The 26,450-nt window shown below is 35.6% G+C and overlaps 2 protein-coding genes across 11 annotated transcripts in view; both read left to right on the top strand.

Moving 5' to 3' along the window:
• The window catches only part of LOC149789887 (uncharacterized), a 31,074-nt gene extending 24,871 nt beyond the window's left edge, over positions 1-6,203 (top strand). For all 5 annotated transcript variants that reach the window (XM_089971949.1, XM_089971947.1, XM_089971948.1 and 2 more), the window contains one exon: positions 584-6,203. In XM_089971949.1, coding sequence (XP_089828075.1) covers positions 584-726 — 143 coding nt within the window. In that variant the 3' untranslated portion in view covers positions 727-6,203. The remainder of the gene's footprint in view (positions 1-583) is intronic.
• LOC149789886 (serum paraoxonase/lactonase 3-like) overlaps positions 1-17,266 on the top strand; it is a 107,587-nt gene extending 90,321 nt beyond the window's left edge. For all 6 annotated transcript variants that reach the window (XM_089971961.1, XM_089971958.1, XM_089971956.1 and 3 more), the window contains one exon: positions 15,803-17,266. In XM_089971961.1, the coding sequence (XP_089828087.1) occupies positions 15,803-15,973 (171 nt within the window). In that variant the 3' untranslated portion in view covers positions 15,974-17,266. The remainder of the gene's footprint in view (positions 1-15,802) is intronic.
• Positions 17,267-26,450: the final 9,184 nt, after the last annotated feature.

Here is a 26,450-nt window from a genome sequence, read left to right as displayed (position 1 = left end):
GAATGATAAAAGTCTACAATATTTGGTATTTTTCTTTCTGTAGAGAGAATTTAGTTTATATATATATATATATCCCAGTGGGGTCAGTGTGTGTGTGTGTGTGTGTGTGATTTGGATTTTTAACATAGCTTTAACAATTTTTCAGTCATATAGCTATGATGTCTGCAGTGTGGCAGTTTATAGTGATGTCTAGCGCTGGGGCATCATGCCACAGACATGTAGCATGATGTCCCACCCAGTCACATTATCCTGACACCAGGCCGACCAGTCCTCACACTAACCTCTTAATGCTGAGTGCCAAGCGAGGCAGCTGTTAGTACCATTTTTGTAAGTCTTTGGTATGACTCAGCCGGGGATCGAACCCATGACCTCCCGCATCCGAGGCGGACGCTCTAACCACTAGGCCACCGGAGCGGTCCCAGTGGGGTCGGACTGTGTGTATATATATATATATATATGTGTGTGTGTGTGTGTGTGTGAAACAGTGAACATAAGCTGTCCTTGTGTCTAATGTTTGGGTAAAGAGCTGTAGTATTTCTTATCATAAATTGAATTATACAAGTGTTTTTAACTTTTTTTTCAGACAAAAAGCAAGTAGATGCATTCTTTGCTTTGAATCCACGCATAGCAGAGAGCTGCAATGGAAACTGGAGGAGAATAAAATATAAAGTCTACAATGAAATTGTTAGGAGAAAAAACTTACTGCAGAAGAAAAGTTTTAAATAGATGATAGATATAAGTATTCATTTCAAAATGAAAATTATGATATAAGTAAAATAATTTCATCTTTTTTAGGTTTTGATTGGAATTATTTGAAAGTTCATTCATTTATTTTGAAATGAGCATAAATGCAGATTTTATTTACTGCATGATTAAAAATACTGATTTTATAACAGCTAACTGCAGATGTGTCATGAAATGACTATCGAATTCATTTGGAAGTCATATTTATTATGTCTTTCAAATGGATGACTTGATAATATCATTTTTGATGTCATGAAATGTAATTATGTTGTTGTTGTAGGGTTTAACGCCATTTTTTCAGCACATGATATGCTATACAGGGCAGCCAGTATTAATGGTGGAGGAAGAATCCAGGAAAACCCCAGGGAAAAATGCCGACCCACGAGAAGCTACTGGCAAGCTTTCTCACATACCCACATTAGCCGAATCTGAGAATCGAAGCCATGCAGACAGAGGTGAGATAGCAGTGATCTGTAACGGAGAGTGCTTTAGACCACTCGGGGCCCTGAAATATAATTATGTGCTACTTGTATGATAAATTTAAATTCATAACATTGTAGTCATGTGATACAATCTTATAAGCCGTTGTGTTTATAATTTTCTGAAAAAACATTTCATGGATGTATTTTTGTCTCACAAAACAACAATTTTGGAGGACTAATCCCATTGGAAAAGAAAATAATGGATTTAGCATATCAGATAGTTTCAGCTGACATGTAATTTTGGTATGTGGCAGCAGTACTGGCTGTAGCAAGTATAATTCCTGTTATAAATTATAGGAGTCCATAGACCTGTGAAAATGCATAATGAACTAAAATAGATTTTATTAGTTAGGAAATCAGTAAACAAGAATGAATCACTTGATATAGTAATTGATCATATTTCTGCTGAGTTGGAGACCTAAATCATGATTTTGTCATTTAGTTATGTTTGCCATCCATGAAGAGCTAATGAGCAGTCAATACTAATGTTATGCAGCAGTAATCAGGAATCTATCAGATATGCTCAGACAAGCTAGAAGTCAGGTTTTTAATCTGAAAATAATATGTCAGCCATTTCATTGGTCATCAATGCTGTGTGCTAACTTGACCATAATTATATCACACTGGAATTGTGCTAACATGGTGATAATTATATGGCACTCAGTAATACAGCCAGGGCAGCAAGACTGTATTTGATGCAGTGTGCTAATCTGAACATAATTATGTAATACTGATATCTGAGCAGCAATACAAGATAACAGTGATACATTGTTATTTTTTATGTGTGCTGACTGCAGTGTAATTATGTAACATCTACCAGTGATCAGTAGTCTTAGTTGCAGAGCTAACCTGCACATAATTATATAATACTTGCTACTAGCCAGCAATTCTAGCAGGTGAGTAATAAAACGTAAGTTGCAGCATTCCAACGGATCATAATTATATTACAGTCACAACTGACTATCAACATCAGTTGATTTTTTTTCTTCTTGAACGATGTTATGTGATTGAGTTTTATTTTTTTCTCAAGCTGACTGTGGTATAAACTGTCAGTTGCCAAACTAAAGTCATGCACATATAACGATTTACGCTCGCGTAAGGACATTTATGGGATGTGTGATTGGGTCTACAATTTCCCGCCAGATTTGTCAGGTAACGCGCTGTCTAGGGCCAATCTATTTAAAGCTTTTAATCACGTGTTCTGCCTAGCCAATCGCAATACTCTCGCTCCGTCAACGTGCAGAGGGATTTTCTCTGATAAGGACTGCGGTTTCAGTTCAGTTAATATCTTTATGGGGTGCGGACGTGTTTCCTTTGTTCTGTAGAAATTTAGAGAAATGTAATAAATTCTTACATTTATATCTTGCTTGAAATAAAATTACCCTCAAGGGGTTGCAATCCATCATATGTACTTTTAACTTTTCTCGCGCAGTTGTTTTGCCGCGACAAATTTTTCTTAGGTGACGCATCAACTTGACGATTGGCATCGCAAAACCTAATTAGATTAACAAAAGAGGTAAAGGAAGATTTATGGGACTGGCAAAACTTTTTAACGGTAGATCCTTATTATTACCTGACATTTGGCTGACCTCTGACATGTTGGACTTGTACACAGATGTTTCTGCCTCAGTTGGATAGTGTCATCAGGGTCACACACTATTTCTTTGGCATTTGGGATCAGACATGGGGATATCAAACTATAACACTTCTATAATTCTAACCCATCGTTCTGGCAGTTGTGGTCTAGGGAGAACACTTATCTATTTCCACACTGACAATCAAGCCTTAGTTGAAGCCATAAACAAACAAACCATCCTCTAATGACACAAAACTCATGCATTTCCAGGGCTGAGCAAATGTATATATATTTGTTTTTGTTGACCACTAGTTCAGGACAAGTGGTTTCAGAAAATTCACTTGTCCCACCTTTCTCATCACTAGCCCCACCTTACTTTTCACTAGCCCCATCTTACTTTTCACTGGTCCCAAAATGGCAATCACTTGCTGAGATTTGATGAGACGTATGTATTTAATCCGTAGAAAAGAAGAAGGAAAAACCGAAATAATATACAACATAATTATTTCTTAAAAGAATTTAATTTTTCAAAAACATTGGTTGTTGTATTCGCTTCTTCGGGGTCATGTATATATGTTTTAGCTGATGGATTTGAAAATATGCCCATGTATATGTCTGCCACCTGCACTAAGCCAGCAGTTGATAGCAAATTTGTACACTTGCCTTAAATTAAATATCTTGGTCAGGGCATGACATACACTTGGTAAGCTGGCTTGGATGCTATATAAAGAGTTCACATCGGACAATTTGACCGTGTTCTATCAGTTTAAATAATAATCAATATAGCCTTTTCAGATGCATTTGAGAAATGCATAAGGTTAGGTAAAAAGGTTTCAGCTTTGTGACCCTCTAATCACTTTTTCTAAGATCGCCATTCTGCTGTGTGCTAATTCCTCTTTCAGGTCTCGTGGGTTTCACAGACTTAGAACTATAGGCATCGACCGTACTTTGCTGGGATATCATTCACTCGACCCGGACTAATCTGTGTCTACCTACCTTTTCGACCGCCAGGAGCGTACGAGGGTACTCTAACAGCTCCGGAAGACCAACAGCGCATTCAGGAAATACGCGCCTCCATTTTAAAGTTTCTTCCCAATCCTCCATACATGCTGGATATATCCTAACTAGTGGGGAGTATGAGGGTGCTCAACTGCCCCGGCAATACAGAATTCATCGCTTTAATTTTGATCAACATTTATCTTTTCTTTGATGCTGGACGCTTTTGTTCTTTGCCCCACCCTCCTTTTTGTGGCTGCCAGAAATACAGCAAGCTCTGTTTGCTGTATTTCTGTTTATGGTGGTTGCAGCCTCAAAAAATGTCTGTATTATATGGTATGTCTCATTGTTCACTTTCTTAGCACGTTTGCGATATAAACTTTGTCCACATAGTTATGTTATGCTGTAAATACATAGCAAATATTTGGTTCACTGAGATCATTTATGTTCAATACAAAGTCACAAAAGTGGCCAGCATCAAACACAACGTTTGTCTTTGTTTTAATTATGTACCCATATACTTTGACTTTGTAATATTTGCATGACTGACCTAGGGTATTCTGTCATTTCACTCTTTATCTTCCTCTCGACTCTATCGATGTTGGAAAGAGTAGGCTGGTGCAGGTACATTTCATTTTACAATCTCGTCAAACAAGTTATTAATACAAACCATCGTTCTCATTCACTTTCGTTCTGACAATAACTTGCACCCCTCTTCTACATGTGCAAGAACACATCACATAAAACGATTTATGCTCGCGTAAGAACATTTATGGGATGTGTGATTGGGTCTTCAATTTCCCGCCTGATTTGTCAGATAATGTGCTGTCAAGGGCAAATATATTTAAAAGCTTTTAATCATGTGTTCTGCCTAGCCAATCGCAATACTCTTGCTCCTGCAACGTGCGGAGGGATTTTCTCTGATAAGGACTGCGGCTTTAGTTGAGCCAATTTCCTTATGGGGTGTGGACATGTTTCATTTGTTCTGTATAAATTTTCCCCACCTCCACCCCATCATACCTCCTTGTATATAATTGTTATATGCAATATTGTTGTTAATGAAGTTTGTTTATTGTTGTGTTTTTTGAAAATATTGTTTAATTGTTATATTTTAATTTCTCCGTTTATTCGGTTTTTAGGCTGTTGCATCCGCAGTAATCTCCTACAAGGTTATAAGGCTTCTACAGTATCGTTGTATTATAATACCGCTCGTCTCAGTGTTCCATGTGTTAGCACCTTTACTTGATATGTTTTGTTCAAAGTTACATTGCTGTAAATACATAGTTTAGGTGGAGTCTGCTCAATACATAACAATCATGTTTACGGTGGTTGCAGCCTCAAAAAATGTCTGTATTATATGCTATGTCTCATTGTTCAATTTCTTAGCACGTTTACGCTATAGACTTTGTCCACATAGTTATGTTATGCTGTAAATACATAGCAAATATTTGGTTCACTGAGATCATTTATGTTCAATACAAAGTCATGAAAGTGGCCAGCATCAAACACAACGTTTGTCTTTGTTTTAATTATGTACCCATATACTTTGACTTTGTAATATTTGCACGACTGACCTAGGGTATTCTGTCATTTCACTCTTTATCTTTCTCTTGACTCTATTGATGTCAGAAAGAGTAGGCTGGTGCAGGTACATTTCATTTTACAATCTCGTCAAACAAGTTAATAATACAAACCATCGTTCTCATTCACTTTTGTTCTGACAATAACTTGCACCCCTCTTCTACATGTGCAAGAACACATCACATATATATATATATATATATATATATATATATATATATATATATATATATATATATATATATATATATATAATTTTATTTGGTCTTATTGTAAAATCAATTGTTGGGTTAAATATTTTATCAAATGTTTCTTATTGTTTTTATTTATATGTTAATTTTTTTTTTCCAACTCATGCATCCATTTTTTAAAATCTTGACACTTTCTTCTATGTCTTCCTTCACATGACAGGCATTTAAGCTAGTATCTGTACTAATAAATAAAGTACATATTTCTAACAAACTTTGTCTTTCTTTTACTTTGCAAAAAAAAATTGAGTTACTTGTAGTTAATGAAAATGATTTGTCTGTCCATCATATTATGCCTGTCAATCATAACATAAATGTGAGCATCATTAATATGCAAATTAACAGTGGACAGAAAAGTAGATTCTGTTTTGCATCATCATTCCCCTTCATTTCATCATCTGAAACTATGTTCAATGTTTTTTGCCCTCAAATAGGGAGCAATAAATATAATAATGATGTTCATCTGAATATCCATACCAAATCTGTTTGAGGATATTAGCTGAAATAGCGACATACATTTTGTAACATTTTTATAAGATAGGACATTTCAGATTAAAACACGTATTACAGAAGGGAGTTCTAGATTTTGTTATTATGTCTATCTCTGTTTCTCAAAATTCTGCCGTGACGGCCAGACCTAACCCCAATTCCGTCCCAAATGTTAGTTCCGTGTGATACACTCCTGACTAGAAGGTTTCCAGCAGTTATTCGTGCCTTGAGGTGATGCTGCTTTCAATGCATGCATCAGTAATTTAAAAATAAGGTCATTAATAGATAATTGCAATGACAGTAGCTGCTACAGGAAAGTAACATTTCCATTGGTCAGAATGTTACCACATGATCAAAATGAATTGCGTTCATTTCTGTATGAACTGTAAAGAGAACTACTTTTTCACTTCTATAAATAGAGTCACGTGTACAGCTTAAGATAAACACTGCCAGTGGAGGCAGACACGAAGTAAGCATTAAAGGAAAACAACATTCTTACATATGACTCGGCTTCTACCTTTTCATTCCTTGTTTCAGATTTGGTTTTTGCACCTGATTCCTCCTTTCGCCTGTTACTTTTTCAAGTTTACGCGTCAATTCTTCCTGGTTTCTTTGTTTTAGCTTTCTGTTTTACTCTTGCAGTATGTTCCTTTGCTATCCGGTCATTGATAACAAAATTATTAATGTAATCCTCAGATGTGATCTGCTGAATATTAAAAGCAATGCAATATAAATATTTAACACAATAGGCAGCTTTTAGGGTTTTAATATATTCTGGTTTTACGCATCGTTTGTCGACCCCCATATCCAAACACGGCAATATCAAGTATTTTGTCAGAATCCCCTGATAGCGGCAACATCTTCCTCAGTAAATTTATCTATCATGTTAGTTCTAACTTTGGTGGTGGCGGTGGTCGAACTCCGGGCTGTGGTTGAAGAGGTTAATGAGGTGGTGGAGCGGGTTGAAGATGACAAGCAAAATCCTCGGGTAATGTCTTAAGATCTTTTTGCTGCCTCATTTGATGTAACAATTTGTTTTGGTAGGTTATACATTTAATCTAGATAACTGTTCTGTACTTTCTCAAAATTCCACCTGAGCTTTCTGACGCTGTTATAGTTGCTATTTGATAGAATCCGGGACGGGGAGATATTTCTTAATTAGTTCTAGTCAATGTCGAGCTATTTTAGCTGTGCAATATTCCATAGTTGGCGCAGAAACATATTATTATTATTATTATTACAACAACGATTTAGTTACACATCACGGACCGCGGATATACTTAAATGCACATCAAACCATTAACGCAGTAAACGCAGCGACATGCGCGCACATAATTTTTGTTCGCACTGCTATACCGCATCTGAGCCTTCTTGTCGCACATTATGGCCCTTGACCTGTGAGGATTTCAAAACAATACCGGGGTCTTGCCAACCAGGCTTATACACAAGGTTCAGGTTGGCTTTTGGCAACAAAGAAATCTACATTTTTACAAGACCCGATTGTAGAATCGGGGCCTTGGCGGAACGAGGAGGGGGAGGGCTAAAAAAAGGTTAGCTGACCCACCAGTTCTAGCCTTAATTCTTTTTGCCCAATCAACTTATGGGTCTAGCCCATGTGGAGTTCGAAACATCAACAAGATCTTGCAAACGAGGATTTGGGCAAATAATAAATCAACCAGGCACTGGATTTATAATTGTGGTCTTATGGGTGGAATCTTCGCACCCTCTCCCAAAGGTCGGCCAACCGGAACCCTCCCACCCCACCCCCACCTTGCTGCTCGGGGAATAAAGTAAGAAATATGTTATCAATCTTATACTATTTCTAGCCAATACATCTGAGCATAAAATTAAAAGATAATTTGCTTGGTCTGAGTGAATAAGTGAATAAACGATATATTTCATCTCTCCGGTGAAAACCTCATAGTTGGTTACACATAGTGAATGTTTCGTATCTGTAACTCGGCAAATTTCAGATTAGTGTCATTAAATGTAACTAAAAGTACCTAATTCATTTTAAGCACTTTGCGGGACACGAATTAGTAACTTTTAGATACATTTGATGACGCTGACCTGAAAATTAACTGAGTTTTAAAAAATCGCTTGGAGCAAGAAAATGTCCTATCTTTATTTTACTATAGGCCGTAATAATCTTGATAATTCACTGTATTGGAATACGATACATTTTCACTGCTCGTCAATATATATTGAGAATATTTTGAGCAAGAAATTTACTTATATCAAAGCACATTGGTTGTCTATAGGTAGATATGGTATTACTCATACTATCGAATTGGGTGAAAATCCAACAATAGACATAATTTTTTAAAATCTTGTTTTGTTGAGCTTTTTATGTGATGTTGTAACTTTAAATGAGATGGAGAAGTATGACTTTGGTTATATTTTCTATGTGAATGTACACAAACACAAGCAGCTCATAAACGGTAGACATCTTTCATTATCGCGCGGGATGCAGCAAGAAATGTACTAATTCAGCCTGTGATAAATATTGCAGACAAACCTTTAGAACTTGAAATAAGAAGAAAATTAAATTGATTTGAGTAATTAATGGATATATTTCACTAAAATATTTTCATCAACCGGATTAAACATGTCGGTTATTAGCTCATTTAAAGCAAATTTCTAACTGAGGACACTTAATATATGGGATGGGAGGGGAATTATTTTCATCTACTCACTGGTGCCAAAACTATTATGACCATACACTTTTAGATGGAGTTAAAAAGAATTATTATGGCTTGAAAACAATAGTGCAGCTTCTGTCTTATATTTAACTGACTGCCTATGACATTTAAAAAAAAGTTCAAACATAAATACGTTTGGAAATGGATAAGCAGGCGTTGCGATACAGTTTTAAAATGGCATATATTTATGATTCTGATCATCTTAAAATATAATTTTAGTTTCATATTTTGTTTGGTATAGCAATAGGGCCATTACAAAATACTGTCGCCTTAATGCTGGATTAGACAGAATATGTGTGTGAAGACTATATCGTCATAAGGATGTAGATGAACATACGTATTACAGTTTTAAAAGGCATAAACTTATGATTCTGATCATCTTAAAATATAATTTTAGTTTCATATTTTGTTTGGTATAGCAATAGGGCCATTACAAAATACTGTCGCCTTAATACTGGATTAGACAGAATATGTGTGTGAAGAGTCTGTCGCCATAAGGCTGTTTTGACCATCACAGTTGTGTGTTGGCATTAAGGCGACACGGTATTAAGGCGACAGATGTGTGTTTTCATTTTACAATACTTTTTGCTGTTTTAAACATGAATATTGAAGTTTGATAATAGGAATTATAGATTATTTTGATGAATTTATATACAAATATGTGCTGCAGTTTTATAACACAACATGATGTCTTTCTGTCACCCTAATGCTGCTGTGTGACATATGTCGCCCTAATGTTGGTTACGTACTCATGTGTGTGTGTGTGTGTGCGTGTGTGTGTGTACTAAGTCCCCTAGCTATTGTGTGATTTAAAGTGAATTAAATGCTGTAGAAAAACATTTTATTTTATTTTGATTTTTAGTTTCTAGTCATTATCAGTAGGTATATACGAGTAAATAACTTATTTTCAGTTGTCCAGCATTGCTAATTTGGGGTCATATGTATTACTCCCCACTCTTTGGGACCACAAATAGTTGGAAAGTATTATTTGTATGTTTGCAATATATAATGAATTTTGGGTTAGACCCCTGAGCTAAGGTGCAGAGTGAGGGAAAAATGGAATAGTAGACATTGAAATTTGCCATATTGAGCCATGGAATTAGGTTTTGTGGTTGGTTCTTGCCAACAAAAATAAACTGAATATAATCAAGCAGAATAAATCAATTAATAAATTATAAAAGTAAAAATAGTTAATTATTTAAAGGAATTCCTTTTCATACCTGATTATATGAGGATGTGCGGTATACTGGAGAATTAAATAAGGGATTACCTGTTACTTTATTAAAGTACCCCATAACTTTCTTCTAGGTATGACACTAGACTTATGTGCTGCTTGTGAAAAATACATCTTTGCAAATTATTTTTTCTTATACAGTATGTCTATTACTAATCTGGTTAATTTATTGATCAGACTTAAGTCTAATCTACATTAGGATCATATCAGCTAAAATACATGTACTCCATGGCTATAATACATGTACTCCATAGTTATAATATTTGTACTCCATAGCTATAATACATGTACTCCATAGCTATAATACAGGTACTGTGTAGATAAAAGTACTCCAAAGCTATAATACAGGTACTGTGTAGATAAAAGAAGTACTCCATAGCTATAATATAGGTACTGTGTTGATAAAAGAGAAGTACTCCATAGCTATAGTACAGGTACTGTGTAGATAAAAGAAGTACTCCATAGCTATAATACAGGTACTTTGTTGATAAAAGAGATGTAATACATAACTATAATAGAGTTACTAAATAGGTAAAAAGGATGTACTCCATAGCTATAATGTAGGTACTGTGTAGATAAAAGAGATGTACTACATAACTATAATAGAAGTACTAAATAGATAAAAGGGATGTACTACATAGCTATAATATAGGTACTGTGTAGATAAAAGAGATGCAATACATAACTATAATAGAAGTACTAAATAGATAAAAAGGATGTACTCCATACCTATAATAGAGGTAATGTATAGATAAAAGAGATATACTACATAGCTATAATAGAGGTTCTATGTAGATAAATTAGTAGTACTACAAATATAAGTACCATGCTATGTAGATAAAAGAGTTGTACTACATAACTATAATAGAGGTACTAAATAGATAAAAGGGATGTACTCCATAGCTATAATAGAGGTACCATGTAGATAAAAGAGATGTACTCCATAGCTATAATAGAGGTACTATGTAGATAAAAGAGATGTACTACATAGCTAAAAGAGAGGAACTATTGTAGCACATTTGACATTATGGCCTTCAATCAATAAGGTACTCTGCCCAAAACAGCACACACAGCACAGAAACCATTTCAGGAGACAATGATACAAATAGTCATTAACACTGACTAAAATATTAGGCCCAAGGAAGAGAAACGTAATAAAGAGAACAAGTGAAATAGGGTTAAATGGCTTGTTTATTCATGTATTTCATTCAAATTAGCTTACTTTCACTTGAATTTTCAATATGTGTACAATTGCTTAGCAAGCAACAAGTTTACCACATGGAAAGTTTATCACTTCAATCTATGTAAGAGTACGTGCCAGTTAAGTAATAGAAAAGAGATTCCCCCAACTTCAGTCTATGTAAGAGTACATGCCAGTTAATTAATAGAAAAGAGATTCCCCCTACATAATCGGGACACATCGCTGCAACACCTTATACATCTATGGTGGAGCTTGGTAAAACAAGGTCAGATCGGAATTTCCCTACACTGCAATACACCAAACCCCAGATGAGTTCACACTAACAAAAGTAAATAGCTTCTAAGAAACACATATTGGAATCATAATACATTCATCCCAACATAGCTAAATAAACTGGAGAGAGCTCTGTAAAACAGGGTTGAGTTCTCGATAAAATTGGGTAGAATTCTCAGTAAGGTTACCAAGGGGGAATTTAGTAAGCAAAGTACAGATGCTAAAGGGAATGCAACATTGTATGTTAATCAACATTGTTTGCCTACCAAACTGAGTTGCATTTGACGTATTTGTTCCTTCGACATTACTGGTCAAGTTTACCAAATTTTACCAAGGTGGAGATTGGATTTGAAAGGACATGTATAAAATACAAACTCTGCAGGAAGTTCTCCCCAAACCCCCAAACGCAATGGTATTTATAGTAATAAGGCACATGCCTCTGCAACCCAAAAACTATCGAGAGCCAGCAACTGCCAAAGACTCGTATCAAATGACCAATCAGAAGGTGGCTAACATAGCTCCCCTAAAACAACCAGAGATGCAGAGAACACTGCTAACGTACATGATGTACTAAATAATAAAGAATTACAATACATTATGCATGGATATAATTTGAAGTGGACTCCTAAGATCCATTTTAAACATCACAAGTATATATTAATTAATAAAAATTGTATATTCATTAATAAAAATGAATATCAAAGTGGAAACGTGTTAATTAACTGATGGAAGTTGAAATGCTTGACACATCTCTTCATTACCTCAGTTAAAATCGTGAATAACACATTCAATATTTATATTTGTAGGAGTAACATTTATTATTACAAAATAGCAGACAGTTAGCTTGCTGTTACACTATGTAGATAAAAGAAAGGTATTACTTAGCTAAAAGAGATGTATCATGTACCTAAAAGAGAGGTACCATATACCTAAAAGAGAGGTACCATGTACCTAAAAGAGAGGTATCATGCAGCTAAAAGCAAGCTGCCTTGCAGCTCAAAGAGAGGTACTATGCATCTAAATGAGAAGTTCTATGCAGCTAAGAGGTACTATGCAACTAAAAGAGAAGTACTTTTGAACTAAAACAAAGAGGTACTGTGTAGCTAAAAGAGGTACTATGTAGCTCAGAGAGGTACTATGCAACTAAAAGTGTTTCTATGCAGCTCAGAGAGGTATTATGCAACTAAAAGAGAGGTACTGCATAGCTAAAGGAGAAGTACTATTTAGCTAAAAGAGAGGTTGTTGTTGTTGTTGTGGAGTTTAACGCCATTTTTCAGCACACGATAGGCTATGCATGGCGGCCAGTATTAATGGTGGAGGAAGAACCTGGAAAGAACCACTGACTCACGAGAAGCTACTGGCAAGCTTTCTCACATACCCACATTGGCCGAATCCTAGACTCGAACCCACGCAGACAGAGGTGAGATGGCAGTGATCCATAATGGAGAGCACTTTAGACCACTCGGCAACTCGGGGCCCCTAAAAGAGATGTACTATGCATCTAAAAGAGAGATACTATGTAGCTTAGAGAGGTACTATGCATCTAAAAGAGGTACTGTGCAAATAAGAAAGACTGTATGCTGTATGAGGATCAGAATAGCTTTTAAGAGACATACTATGCAGGGAAAAGGAAATAATGGGGCTATAATACAAGTAGAATAGGTTTACTTTATTATATATACTCATTTACAAATGGCGTACAATTGCAGGTTGCATCAACCAAGATTTACTGTTGCATAATGTGATGGCAGATCTGGGTCTAAGCAGTTTTTTAGGAGTAATCACATGAATCTTGATCTGCCTGCATATTATGCAACAGCTGATCAGGGTCTGTGTTGTTTGATGTTTGACTCACCTTGTAAGTGAGTACATATGGTTCTGTAGTTAAACCCTGTGCAAAGTGCAGTTGCATGTAACAAATCTAGCAATAATATAGTCGTATTTTCCCACTGACAAAAAAAATAGTTGGGTCCAATGAACTAATTGTCTTATAGATTTTAATTGTTATGTTTTATTGGGTCTAATGAACTAATTGTCTTGTAGATTTTAATTGTTATGTTTTATTGGATCTAATGAACTAATTGTCTTGTCGATTTTAATTGTTATGTTTTATTGGGTATATGAACTAATTGTCTTGTAGATTTTCATTGTTATATTTTATTGGGTCTATGAACTAATTCTTTTGTAGATTTTAATTGTTTTGTTTTATTGGGTTTCATGAACTAATTGTCTTGTAGATTTTAATTGCTATGTTTTATTGGTTCTGATGAACTAATTGTCTTGTAGATTTTAACTATGTTTTAATGAACTGTCTTGTAGATTTTAATTGTTTTATTGGGTCTAATGAATTAATTGTCTTGTAGATTTTAATTGTTTTATTGGGTCTAACGAACTAATTGTCTTGTAGATTTTAATTGTTTTATTGGGTCTAATGAACTAATTGTCTTGTAGATTTTAATTAAGTTTTATTGGGTCTGATGAACTAATTGTCTTGTAGATTTTAATTGTTTTATTGGGTCTAATGAACTAATTGTCTTGTAGATTTTAATTATGTTTTATTAGGTCTAATGAACTAATTGTCTTGTAGATTTTAATTGTTTTATTGGGTCTAATGAACTAATTGTCTTATAGATTTTGTTATGTTTTATTGGGTCTATGAACTAAATGTCTTGTAGCTTTTAATTGTTATGTTTTATTGGGTCTTTGAACTAATTCTCTTGTAGATTTTAATTGTTACGTTTTATTGGGTCTAATGAACTAATTGTCTTGTAGATTTTAATTGTTATGTTTTATTGGGTCTAATGAACTAATTGTCTTGTAGATTTTCATTGTTATGTTTTATTGAGTCTATGAACTAATTGTCTTGTAGATTTTAATTCTTATGTTTTATTGGGCCTAATGAAATAAATGTCTTGTAGATTTTCATTGTTATGTTTTATTGGGTCAATGAACTAATACTCTTGTAGATTTTCATTGTTATGTTTTATTGGGTCTATGAACTAAATGTCATGTAGATTTTGTTATGTTTTATTGGGTCTATGAAATAATTCTCTTGTAGCTTTTCATTGTTATGTTTTATTGGGTCAATGAACTAATACTCTTGTAGATTTTAATTGTTATGTTTTATTGGGTCTATGAACTAAATGTCTTGTAGCTTTCAATGGTTATGTTTTATTGGGTCTAATGAACTAATTGTCTTGTAGATTTTAATTGTTATGTTTTATTGGATCTGATGAACTAATTGTCTTGTAGATTTTAATTATGTTTTATTGGGTCAATGAACTAATTGTCTTGTAGATTTTAATTGTTATGTTTTATTGGGTCTATGAACTAATTCTCTTGTAGATTTTCATTGTTATATTTTATTGGGTCTATGAACTAAATGTCTTGTAGCTTTTAATTGTTATATTTTATTGGGTCTATGAACTAATTCTCTTGTACATTTTCATTGTTATATTTTATTGGGTCTAATGAACTAATTGTCTTGTAGATTTTAATTGTTATGTTTTATTGGGTCTAATGAACTAATTGTCTTGCAGATTTTAATTGTTGTTTTATTGGATCTATGAACTAATTGTCTTGTAGATTTTAATTGTTATATTTTATTGGGTCTATGAACTAATTGTTTTGTAGATTTTAATTATGTTTTATTGGGTCTATGAACTAATTCTCTTGTAGATTTTAATTGTTCTTTGAACTAATTGCCTTGTAGATTTTAATTGTTGTTTTATTGGGTCTAATGAACTAATTGTCTCATAGATTTTAATTGTTATGTTTTATTGGGTCTATGAACTAACTGTCTTGTAGATTTTCATTGTTATGCTTTATTGGGTCTATGAACTAATTGTCTTGTAAATTTTAATTGTTGTTTTATTGGATCTATGAACTAATTGTCTTGTAGATTTTAAATGTTCTTTTATTGGGTCTATGAACTAATTGTTTTATAGATCTTAATTGTTGTTTTATTGGGTCTATGAACTAATTCTCTTGTAGATTTTAATTGTTATGTTTTATTGGGTCTAATGAACTAAATGTCTTGTAGATTTTCATTGTTATGTTTTATTGTTTTCACAATCTTATAACTCATTTTTAAAGTTTTCCCTTTTGGAAATCCAGAGTAAAGGATTCCTGAAGTAGTTCAAATTATGAATTGGTGTAAATTGAACAACATGGAATTTTGTTTATATTCACTATCAAAAAACACCTGGATATTTATTTATTATATAATTATGCAAAAGAAGTACCATTATGTATTCAGTTAATTGTATGCTTGCAGGTGTTGTATCTCTACACTAACAGCACTAACCATGTGACATTTGTGATAGAACTGTATTCGGATGCAGGTCACACTCTGTATGCTTCAACAGTTGCCTCAATGTACCAGAAGAAGATGCTGGTGGGAACCGTTTTACACAAATTAATGTACTGTGAAGTTAGGACTTTGTAGATTATGGTAGCACTATTACCTGGTTATCCATTACAAAAGCCCTAATTTGATTTTATTTGAAAACTATAGGGAGTTGTACCAACTTAATCTCAGCTGAATCAAGTTCATTGTTAAGCTATACTTGGGGCTCAAACTTGGGACAAAATCATACAGTGCAAAAATGTCCAAAACATCCATTTTTACATTACACATTGAGTTGTACATAGACCAAAGTTTATTTATAAATTAGAATAAAGATTATTATTATAATATTTTGTAAACAAATTCAGATACTTGTCATTCAATAATATGTTAATCCAATATGTAATGTGAATCCAATCTGTACTGTGAATCCAATCTGTAATGTGAACAGAGAGTTCATATTTAATTCAGTTTAATAGATTACTCTGTTTGATTTACATCAAAGAAGAGAAGTAATGATTATTTAGAGAGCATTGGAATCAAATACAACGTATTGGATCAGTAACCCTATTGCTTTCCATTGGAATCATATAGAACTGATTGGTGGCCATCCATTTAGAATGTACGCATGGTTTAACCCAAATGCATATGCTTGCGTATGGGTGTGTGTGTGTCTACTGATAATATATGTTCGCATAGGAAATGGGGGGTGTGTGTGAAGCAACCTCAATAAGAATTTGTTTAATACTTAACCTGTTTGACTGGGTTAAGTTGGCATTTGAATTTTAGCAGACACTAGACAAACTTTTTAAAGTTACGCAGCTTATTTCTTTAATGCAGCCAGACATTTAACATTGGTGGACTATCTGTTTTATTAAACACATTAATATTATTAATCCTTGATTGTTTCTGTGTGGATTAAATATAGGCCATTCTATAGAATTGGGGGATGTGTGTACATCAAGCGTACTTATGCAGGTTGGATGTATGTAAAAAAGAGTATGCATGTGTACAGGGGGGAGGGGTCAAGCTTTTGCCAGATTTTTGCGTACGTACTAAATGGATGGCCCCTTGTATCAGTAACCCTATTGCTTTCCACTGGAATCAAATACAGCTGATTGAAGTGAAACAGCTGATAGGGAGAGCTTTGTGATTATTGGAGAGAAATAAACCTCATAAATTATATATTTTACAATAATGAGAAAAAGAATGGATGGAGAATGATAGTCAAGCTACATGTTTGTACCCTGATTTTGTTGATAAAGTTTTCCTATGGCTTTACATCATGATTGATGATTATTTATAATTTATGTAAAATTACTAGAATTTCTATCAGATTGGTTCTATAACATGCATATGATTTTATATTAAATATAAAACAAGAAAAAATTATGCATTTATTACTTTATATGTATATCACTAACTTTCAGTGATCCACCCTTTGGAAAGGCTTGCCTTCCTCTATAAGGTCACTTGCCTACCACATGCCACTGTATACCTTCAGACAAAATAGTAAATGTACAGTCCTCTTTGAAAATAAAGTGTCAGGCTCAATATGAAACATATTTGACCTAAGCCTTCCAAATGTCCTGGTAGTTTTCACTATGCTATGAAATAACCATGAACATGGTTTTCTCTGGAGTTCCCAGTCTGCTCTGGGTTTTGCAGTTTGCTCTGATTTTCCAGTTGGCTACAGATTTATCTGACATTCTCTCGACATCTAATATGAACAAGTCATAAATTCTGGACAACAAGCAATTACAGACTGGATAACTTTTATTATGAAAATAGATTTACAAGAAAATTTTGAATTTCATTTCAGTAAATGCATGATGGGAGATATCTTGAGTGACATTTACATATTTATATATAATATGAAGTAGTAGATTTTCAGAATATTGTAGGAGCATCGGGTTTTCACAAAAAGACTTGTCATTATCACATGTACATGGTTCTAAAGGACAGTGGTGCCAGTTTGGCATCTAGGACCACTGTTGCATTCTTGAAAATCTGATTTCAGCTTCTCCTGTGGGTCATACTGATATGGGGTGCTGACTTCAAGATTTTTTTCTGACATTTAGATGTTTCTAAATGGAAATACTGCTGATGCGACATTCAACATAGCTGCCTTACAATATATGGCTCAAGTTAACACTAATCTGCCATCTCACAGTTAGTGATTTTGCCAATGGAACACTAGAATCCATCTGTCACTAATCATTTGGAACAGTGACAATTTCCTTACACGTGTGCGATACATATAAGAGTAACAAACATACTATTATATGGGGCCCTTGTGTAGCCAAGGGGTCTGTGGCACTTACCTTTACAGATGACAAACACATTTGGAGACCACAGGTGGCCAAGTGGTCCAAAGCTTTTACCATCACAAATCAATTGAATATCTCACCTCAGTCCAGGTGAGTTCAGGTCTCTGCTTTTCCAACATGGGTATGTGAGAAAGCTTGCCAGTAGCATCCTGTGGGTTGTTGGTTCTTCCAAGAATCTACCCAGGTTCTTCTTCCACCAAATATACTGGCCACCATGTTTTGTGTTAAAACGCCATGGTCTTAAACTATGTAACAGAAAAGAAGTGGAACCAACTTTCTGAGTGAAATTCAACAAACAATTTTTCCCTACAATAGAATGTGAAAATTAAAAAGACACACTATTGTTAATTAAATCCTAAAACCTCCTATATGTTCTATTACAAGTCCAAAGGTACAGAACATTACGAATGAATTGAAATAGTCTTGACTGTTTTGATGTATCACCATGATATAATGCAGAATATCCTCAGTAATCTAAAAGTTGCATTTTAGTCCACAAAGACAATGGGCACTTTGTAATTCCAAAGAATAACTTAAATATTTCTTCCAGTCTTATATTTGAACACAACTACAAACTCGGATCATAGATTCCCAAAGACTGATATGAAACGGGAATGAATAATTGTTTACAAAATCCCATATATTCCAATTCCACTTTACCTAAGGCAATATACACCACTCCCTCGATAACTCGCGCACATAGGGGTCCAGAAACATCGACTGCACTATAAGTGAGGCGCGAGTTATCAAGGGACCTATAAAATAAGCCCAAAACCAATAAAGTGATTGACGACATAACCGAGAAATGGGGGGGGGGGGGTAGGCAGATTATACTGTTGAATACTCACTTTATAATCGTTCTGAGATTAACTATTAATAAATATCTCTTCATAACGGTGTGCTTTATTATTTCCTCATAGGACAACATTAATTTCAGGATAAATTACAGTATATTGAGGCGATCATCGAAAACATTATTCCACTTCACACATTGTGTACTACGTCACTAATTTTTATGTTGAATTGGATACATTCTAGTTTTATTGTTTGATCCAAATTAGATGCTTTTTATATACAAAAGATCGACTCTTTTCGAGAAACAGTGTCGATCGAACGATAGATAGCTTTGAATGCGATAGAAGTAAAATGGAAAACAAAAAAAACAAGGGTTAATCAGTACTAACATATTTAATTAGTCTACAAATTTAAAACAACGTAAATTAGAACGAGTTAATACTTGCCGTTTGTGCCACGCTTGACAAATATCAATTCACTTTTTGAAAAAATCAGTTATTTTTTTTGTGTGTGTTACTCCTTGGTTTCTCTGCCGCCGAGCAAAATCCCTCAGATTTCTCAACTGCATGAGCTTTACGTAGTCAACATTTTGGGTCTCCAGCCACCTTATGGCAATATCAAAATATTTGATTGCTTCCTGTGCAGAGGGGTGGGGGGTGCAACATCTGCGTCTGCATCACTTTCAACACTTGTGTTACTCCAGTTAGAATCGTCTTCTGCTGCAAATTTGTTCGCTATAGAAATAATTATAGTTTCATCTGACATGTATTCGGCTGTGGGGCAATCATTGTCAGCACAAATCCACTCCTCCATATCATCAAGGGAAACGCCCATCTCAGGACCATGAGTCTGTATGAATTTCTCCCAAACAGCCTCGGCATTAATGACATCAGTTTCACTGAAACATTCGAAGTCACTATCATCGTCGTTGTCTCTGTTACTGGTTTGCTTTACGTCAAAGGCAGCTCCAAGACCCTTAATCCAGCACCCGAGGTCTCTTGTAATTGAATTTTTTTTTTTATGCAACAAACACTTCCCCAAGTTGTTGATCAAAACAAAGCCAGCATGTACATGTAATTAGGTTCTCACAGAAGTACTCACGGGTTTCGATGTGATGGTCGATTGACTCTTTTCATGTTTTCAATGAACAGAATATGTTGTGATTATAATGTTTACACTGAAACGGAATTAAAGGATTAGAACGTGACTTTCACACAGGAAGACGTTTAATTGGTGTTTATTTCATTCTCTGTTGCCACCTGTTAGCATTTACCAGAAGTTTTCATTGATCGCTATTTCACCAGACTGTTTATTTACAGTATACTGACAACTATTTATCATAAAAACTTACATAATATATGATATCTTTAAACAGAGGTCTCGCTAGGATTTTAAAACTGGGTCTTTCTGCCTCTGAATTCAATCACTAAATATCAGTACATTTTCTCACTCGGCCGCTAGTCAAAGCCTTTGAACTAGCCGCCTAGCTGTTGCATCATGTTCTTTTTTTTTTTTTTAATGTACTCTTATAAAATGGCAACGGTACATGAAAGAGTCTTTCAGTCCCTCAATTCTGTCATTGTAAATATCAGCACAGTTAACTATCAACATATTTTCCCACAAAGCAGGTGGCTGAAACAGGACCGGCAAATCTTTGAATTTTCCCGCGCACCTATTACATGCGTACGGAGGACTCCCGCTTCAGTATTTTTCTGAGTCCTAGATCAAAAATTGGCGTCCAAATACGCGTAATTAAGTGTTTTCGAGATCTCTGAAATTAATTCTTCTTTAGAACTTGCAAATTTCAAAATATGGATTATATTTTTACGGGCATTAATCACCATTTTCGATGATAAAACGAGCAATGCATCAAGGTTTAATTTATCAATTCTTATCGTAATTTTTTCATGTTCAGCATATTTTACAGATATTTTAAATACATTTTCTCTGGAAAAAATCCGGAGCCAAGACGGATACCACGTTATAAGCGGGATCGCGAGTTATCCGGGCGTGAGTTATCGAGGGAGTGGTGTAATTTCATATGGGACAACCCACTAACTCGTAAACAAGGTTAGGTCTTGAAATCAAATTTAAGTAAACATTTTGTTTACTGCTAAGAATTAAGACAAAACTCAGCTAATTATTGAGCACACACACACACACACTATATATATATATATATATATATATATATATATATATATATATATATATATATATATATATATATATATATATATATATATATATATATATATATATATATATATTAATGTTGACGTAGCACATAGTTCAATAAATCAACTAAATCCTCCTCCCCACCCATCAAAAACTCCATTTGATACTGATGCATGAATGATTGGTAGATGATATGTCATATATTCATTAAAATGTGGACTGCTCCTGCGGTCTAGTTGTTAGAGCATCTGCCTTGGATGTGGAGGTTGTGGGTTCTAATACCGACTGAGTTGTACCAACGACTTATAAAAATAGTCACATGGTACTAATAGCTGCTTCACTAGGTGCTCATCATTAAGAGGTTAGTGTTAGGACTGGTTGGCATGGTGTCAGGATAAAGTGACTGGGTGGGACATGCTACATGTTTGCCTGTGTGGGACATCATGCTACATGTCTGCGGCATGATGGCCCAGTGCAAGACATCACTATAAACTGCCACATTGCAGAGACAGAGAGAGAGAGAGAGAGAGAGAGATACATGCATTCATACATACACAATGCCATTGTGGGCCAACCACAGAATGATTGCAGATGTAGTTCATGTTTGAAAATATGTGTCTATTTTGTCCAGATGAGCAAGCGAAACGAAAAACTGCTTTGGATTTGCTGCTGGAATTTGAGCCTAGATTACAATATCCGGAGAAAAAGGTTCTGAATGTTTTGTTTGTGTCTGGCTGCCAAAAATGTTTGCCGGCAATTATGTATTGAAAACAAAGACAATATAGCAACATCTTTGGATTCCGATTACATAGACACATCCTTGGTGAGTTTGTGCAATGCAGGGCAATGTCGAATCCAAGTTTTTGGATCTGTAGTTATTGGCGAAGCATGTTCTAGGCCAATTTGCATTGTTTTGTGTTGGGTGTTGGTGGTGGCTATTTGCAAAGTAAGTAAAAGAAATGATGTGTCCAGCAGAGAGGGATGTGCTTGCAGTTGTTTTTCCACATACTGGTTGGAGATATAGAAACGGTCTATGACTACAAATACTAGAATGTATCAGGTTTTCCCACAAAGCAACAGCGTCGAGTAATCTACAACGAAGAACTCTTTGTTTGGCTACACCGCATCCAAGGTGTTGCAATCTTTTGCTTTTTGTGCCATGGCCAATTTGATTGTTGGTGTTCTTACTGGGTTTATGTGGTCTTGTCTGTTGTTGGTCGACTTTTTTGTGCCGTATAGAGTAGCCTTTCCATTTCTCCGTATTCTTGCAATTCCTTCTCTGTCGATGGCAGTGCAGCTATATTGTCCAAAATTGCACACCAATTCCTGCTAGCACGAAATGGATTTCTAAACCCACAATCTACAAACGACAATGGTGCATAGTTGTTGTGGCAGACGTAGATTGGATTCCTCATTGTATAGGCTGTGTAGCAACTGGTGGTCGGGGGATTTAGCAAACACGAACATAATCAGCTGGTGCCCAGCATACCATTGGTTGTCGTAGTGGCCACTACAGGAATTCTAGATGGTCTTCGGTAGAAACAAGCACATCTATTATTGGTGCATCTTATTCTCATGTCACTGTCAGTTCCAGATGTTGGAATCCCAATAACTGTGCTGGTACAAAAGGTGTTGGTCGGGCCACAACGATGGAAAATTTCGTGCCTGTTGCTCAAAATTCTGAACAGGCCTCTTCTGCTGGTTTTCGCATGCGTTCCAAATGTTCTCACATTATTGCTTGTTTCTTTTGTAACCATGCAAGAATACGTTTTGCTTCTGCTCGATGTATAGACGCCGCTAGTGCTGCAATTGATTTTACATTGGCTGTATCCATAATGGTGGAGGATGGGGAGTTTTCGATAGTTCGTACATCTGTTCTACAACAGTTGTGACAGTTTCCATGGTCATATCTTCTGACAACAGACCATACAAAGACACTTAGATACAGCAGATCCCTCGTCGTTTTATTTCCGGGTTGCCAGTCGTTACTCCCAATTGTTCATCTGGACATTCCAAGTATTTGCAACATTGTTTCAAAGCATTTCTTGTATACGGAGCATTCCATCTGTGTGGGGGTTGTTATGGTTGGATTGGGGTGGGGTGCTCACAAGATTTTATCTAAACTATTATGGAAGTCCCACCCAGGCTAGATTTTGGTTGGAAGTTAAATTAGTGAAAGATAGATGTTCAGCTCCGAGCCCCTAGGCAGCAATGCCGACGGTTAAATGATTGAATATACAAAAAAGTAAAATTCGACGAATAACAATTTAATAACAATTCAATAGTCAAATGACTCAAATTTGCCAAGTACAAGTACTCTCCTTCTGCTCGACCCTGTAATAGTCTATTGCATCACTTGATTAGTAGTGGAGATATATTTTCACATGTTCTTGTATTCTACTGATCTGTGTATTCTGCTCTCATATTTCTCCCAAATCCTTCTCTTCCTCTGGACTTTCTCTCAATTCCTTCTCTTCCTCCCGACTTTATCCAAATTCCTTCTCCTCCTCCGACTTTATCCAAATTCCTTCTCTTCCTCAACTTCTCTATAATCCTGCTCCTGCTTCTCCACTTTCTCCTTCTCGACTCCTTTCCCCCCTTCTATACTACTTCTCTCCACCGACTAGACTTTGGTCGACTCCGACTGCTCTGCTAGTCTCACTTCTCTCTTCACATCTTTGATACTTTGGACTCAACCGGAATTTCTGTCCCCTAAAATGCTTCCTGTGAATACACAACGACGGTACAATATTTTTCCTTAGCCCTCTCATCTTACACTACATTCAACCTATCATTAGATAATAACTAATAAATTTTATTCACATCAGAATACTCGTACGTTCTCGTATGATAAACAATGTCGTAATAAATGTATGGTATCAACTACTTCTCATACATACATCAATAAATTGCGTCACATCATTACATATTCCTAATTCCATTATACTAAACAATATCATAACAATCAGACGCATTTATTTACATTACAACTCTAAAGTCACAAATATTCATATATCCATACGTCCATAGTAACTAATTTTACATACTTCAACCATTTCCAAACTCACAATTCAAGCAAGTGAAAATTCTAACATAACGCATTAATAAATGCAAGAGTTTATTACGAAGTAACCTAATAGCGAATTACAAAATTAATTCAGACCACAAGTGAGCAATCTACATAATTATCTATGTAAGCACAATCTTATTTCTCAAATACGCATGTAAATGAAACACTACAAAAGTAATTCTACATAATAAACGATGCTAGTAATTAAGCATACATACAACAAATAATTACATTTCTGATGCTGTAATATTTTACATAAATCGACCAAATAACTCGCTGACCTTTTCGAAGCTTCGTCTTTCCTTAGAATTTGTTTCTTAGTTTTACCCCCAAATTACAAATGGCTTTCTTGGAGTAATCCCATTTGCTCAGCCATCTTCCCAGGAGAACTACTAACCTATTGCTTGCGGGTTATGAAATTACAATCGGATCTAAACTGTAATCACACCCTCTATCTCAATTCAGATTGGATATCGCTATGAACCGATCCAATCAAGCTTAGCGGACTATGGCCTCCTCTCTGTCCGCATGGGGGACGGATGAGAAAACGCCCCGTTCACCCCTCCGATTTCTTCTGATCACTGAAGAAGCTTTTAACATGTAAGCGTGATACGGCAAGCCTTTGTCGAATTCAAGATTCCGCTCTCTGGCGGATCACGGTAACATTGCATAAGAGATTACCTCTAGCCCGCGACACAGTTTAGACATCAAACACATGGCAGCGGAAAATATACATGTCTTAATACCTGGGCTTAGAAAATGTGGCCATCTGGCATACGAATTAGTTATAGAATTTGCCACGATATAGTATACCATTCATGGATTCAGTAGGAACAACTTCCAGGAAAATGGAAATGAGATTGTTTCTGTCACTGATTTGGTATTCCAAAATGCGATTTTTGGAATCGTGTGCGATCTCTGTTCCTACTAGTACGAATCCATGTTTGTTTTGTAGATGCTTGTACTATCGAGGGTCAATCTAGGATATCAGAATAGTCCTTGCTAGCATCTATTGCATTGAAACAAATTCCGTCTGCGCGTAGAGATTGCAGAATACCTATCAGCAATCACAAACGTTCGATAGTTGGAATATTGGCTGTGTTGTTTTTGCGTATTAAAACCGGTGCTGGTGTGTGTTTTTTTTTGTTGGATTTTTCGATCGGAATACATCGAGTACATATGGGTCTTTTTGTAGTATAGCGGCAATCGTTGATCGGTACAGCGATAGCAATATGCCATTGCACGCAGTCGTAGAAACAGTTTGTGCATGCATGTGCACGAGCATTGGGACATTTGCTTTTGTTACAGGTCCGGCAGTAGATAGGGAAACTCATCTTGTTGTTGTTGTAGGGTTTAACGCCATTTTTCACACACGATAGCTATACATGGCGGCCAGTATTAACGGTGGAGGAAGAACCCGAGAAAACCCCAGAAAGAACCACCGACCCACGAGAAGCTACTGGCAAGCTTTCTCACATACCCACATTGGCTGAATCCGAGACTCGAACCTACGCAGACAGAGGTGAGATGGCAGTGATCCGTAACGGGGAGCTCTTTAGACCACTCGGCCACTCGGGGCCCCCGAAACTCATCTTGCTTGTACTTGCTATAGTTGGCAATCGGAGAGAAAAGTGCAAAGGTATAGATCGTTTACAAATATATTGGACACTGGTTGCAATTCTATTTGAAGATTGTCGGGTCGCATCTGTGGAAGATAGTCGACTTTTGCTATATCCAATGAAAGGTTTCCATGGTATATATTTTATAGCAACACGTGCGATCTCCAACAGATATCGTGGGCGGTCGCGTATGTTTGTCGAAATGTGTGTAGTTTGGTAGTACAAATATGTTATGGTTTCTGTATATAAGGGCTATGTCGTTTCTCCAGTCGGAAAATATTTCAGCTGCTGAAGATTTTGTTTTGAGGGACGGAAAGAAATAGACATAGATGTTTTTGGAATTGTAGAATATTTTAAACTGGTGATTGTTTGGTTTTTGTCTTCGGTGTTTGTGTTGGTTCTTGTTTTCGGTGTTTGCTTTTGGGATTTTCGGAAATGTGGACGGAAAAATATATAGTTGCCTGGAATTTTAGGATATTGTTGCTGTTGTTGCACGCGTTGTTTTGTGGTTGTTTTTTTTTTGTGGCTGTTTGCAAAACAGTTGAAACAGTAGTTGAAAAGTGGTTTCGTTTGGGGAGTCATTT

Source organism: Sinohyriopsis cumingii, chromosome 10, assembly GCF_028554795.1.
Source record: "Sinohyriopsis cumingii isolate HCF-2022 chromosome 10, ASM2855479v2, whole genome shotgun sequence".
Classification (NCBI taxonomy): domain Eukaryota; kingdom Metazoa; phylum Mollusca; class Bivalvia; order Unionida; family Unionidae; genus Sinohyriopsis; species Sinohyriopsis cumingii.
Note: the sequence above shows the minus strand (reverse complement) of the source record. Positions and strands in the feature narration are given on the sequence as shown.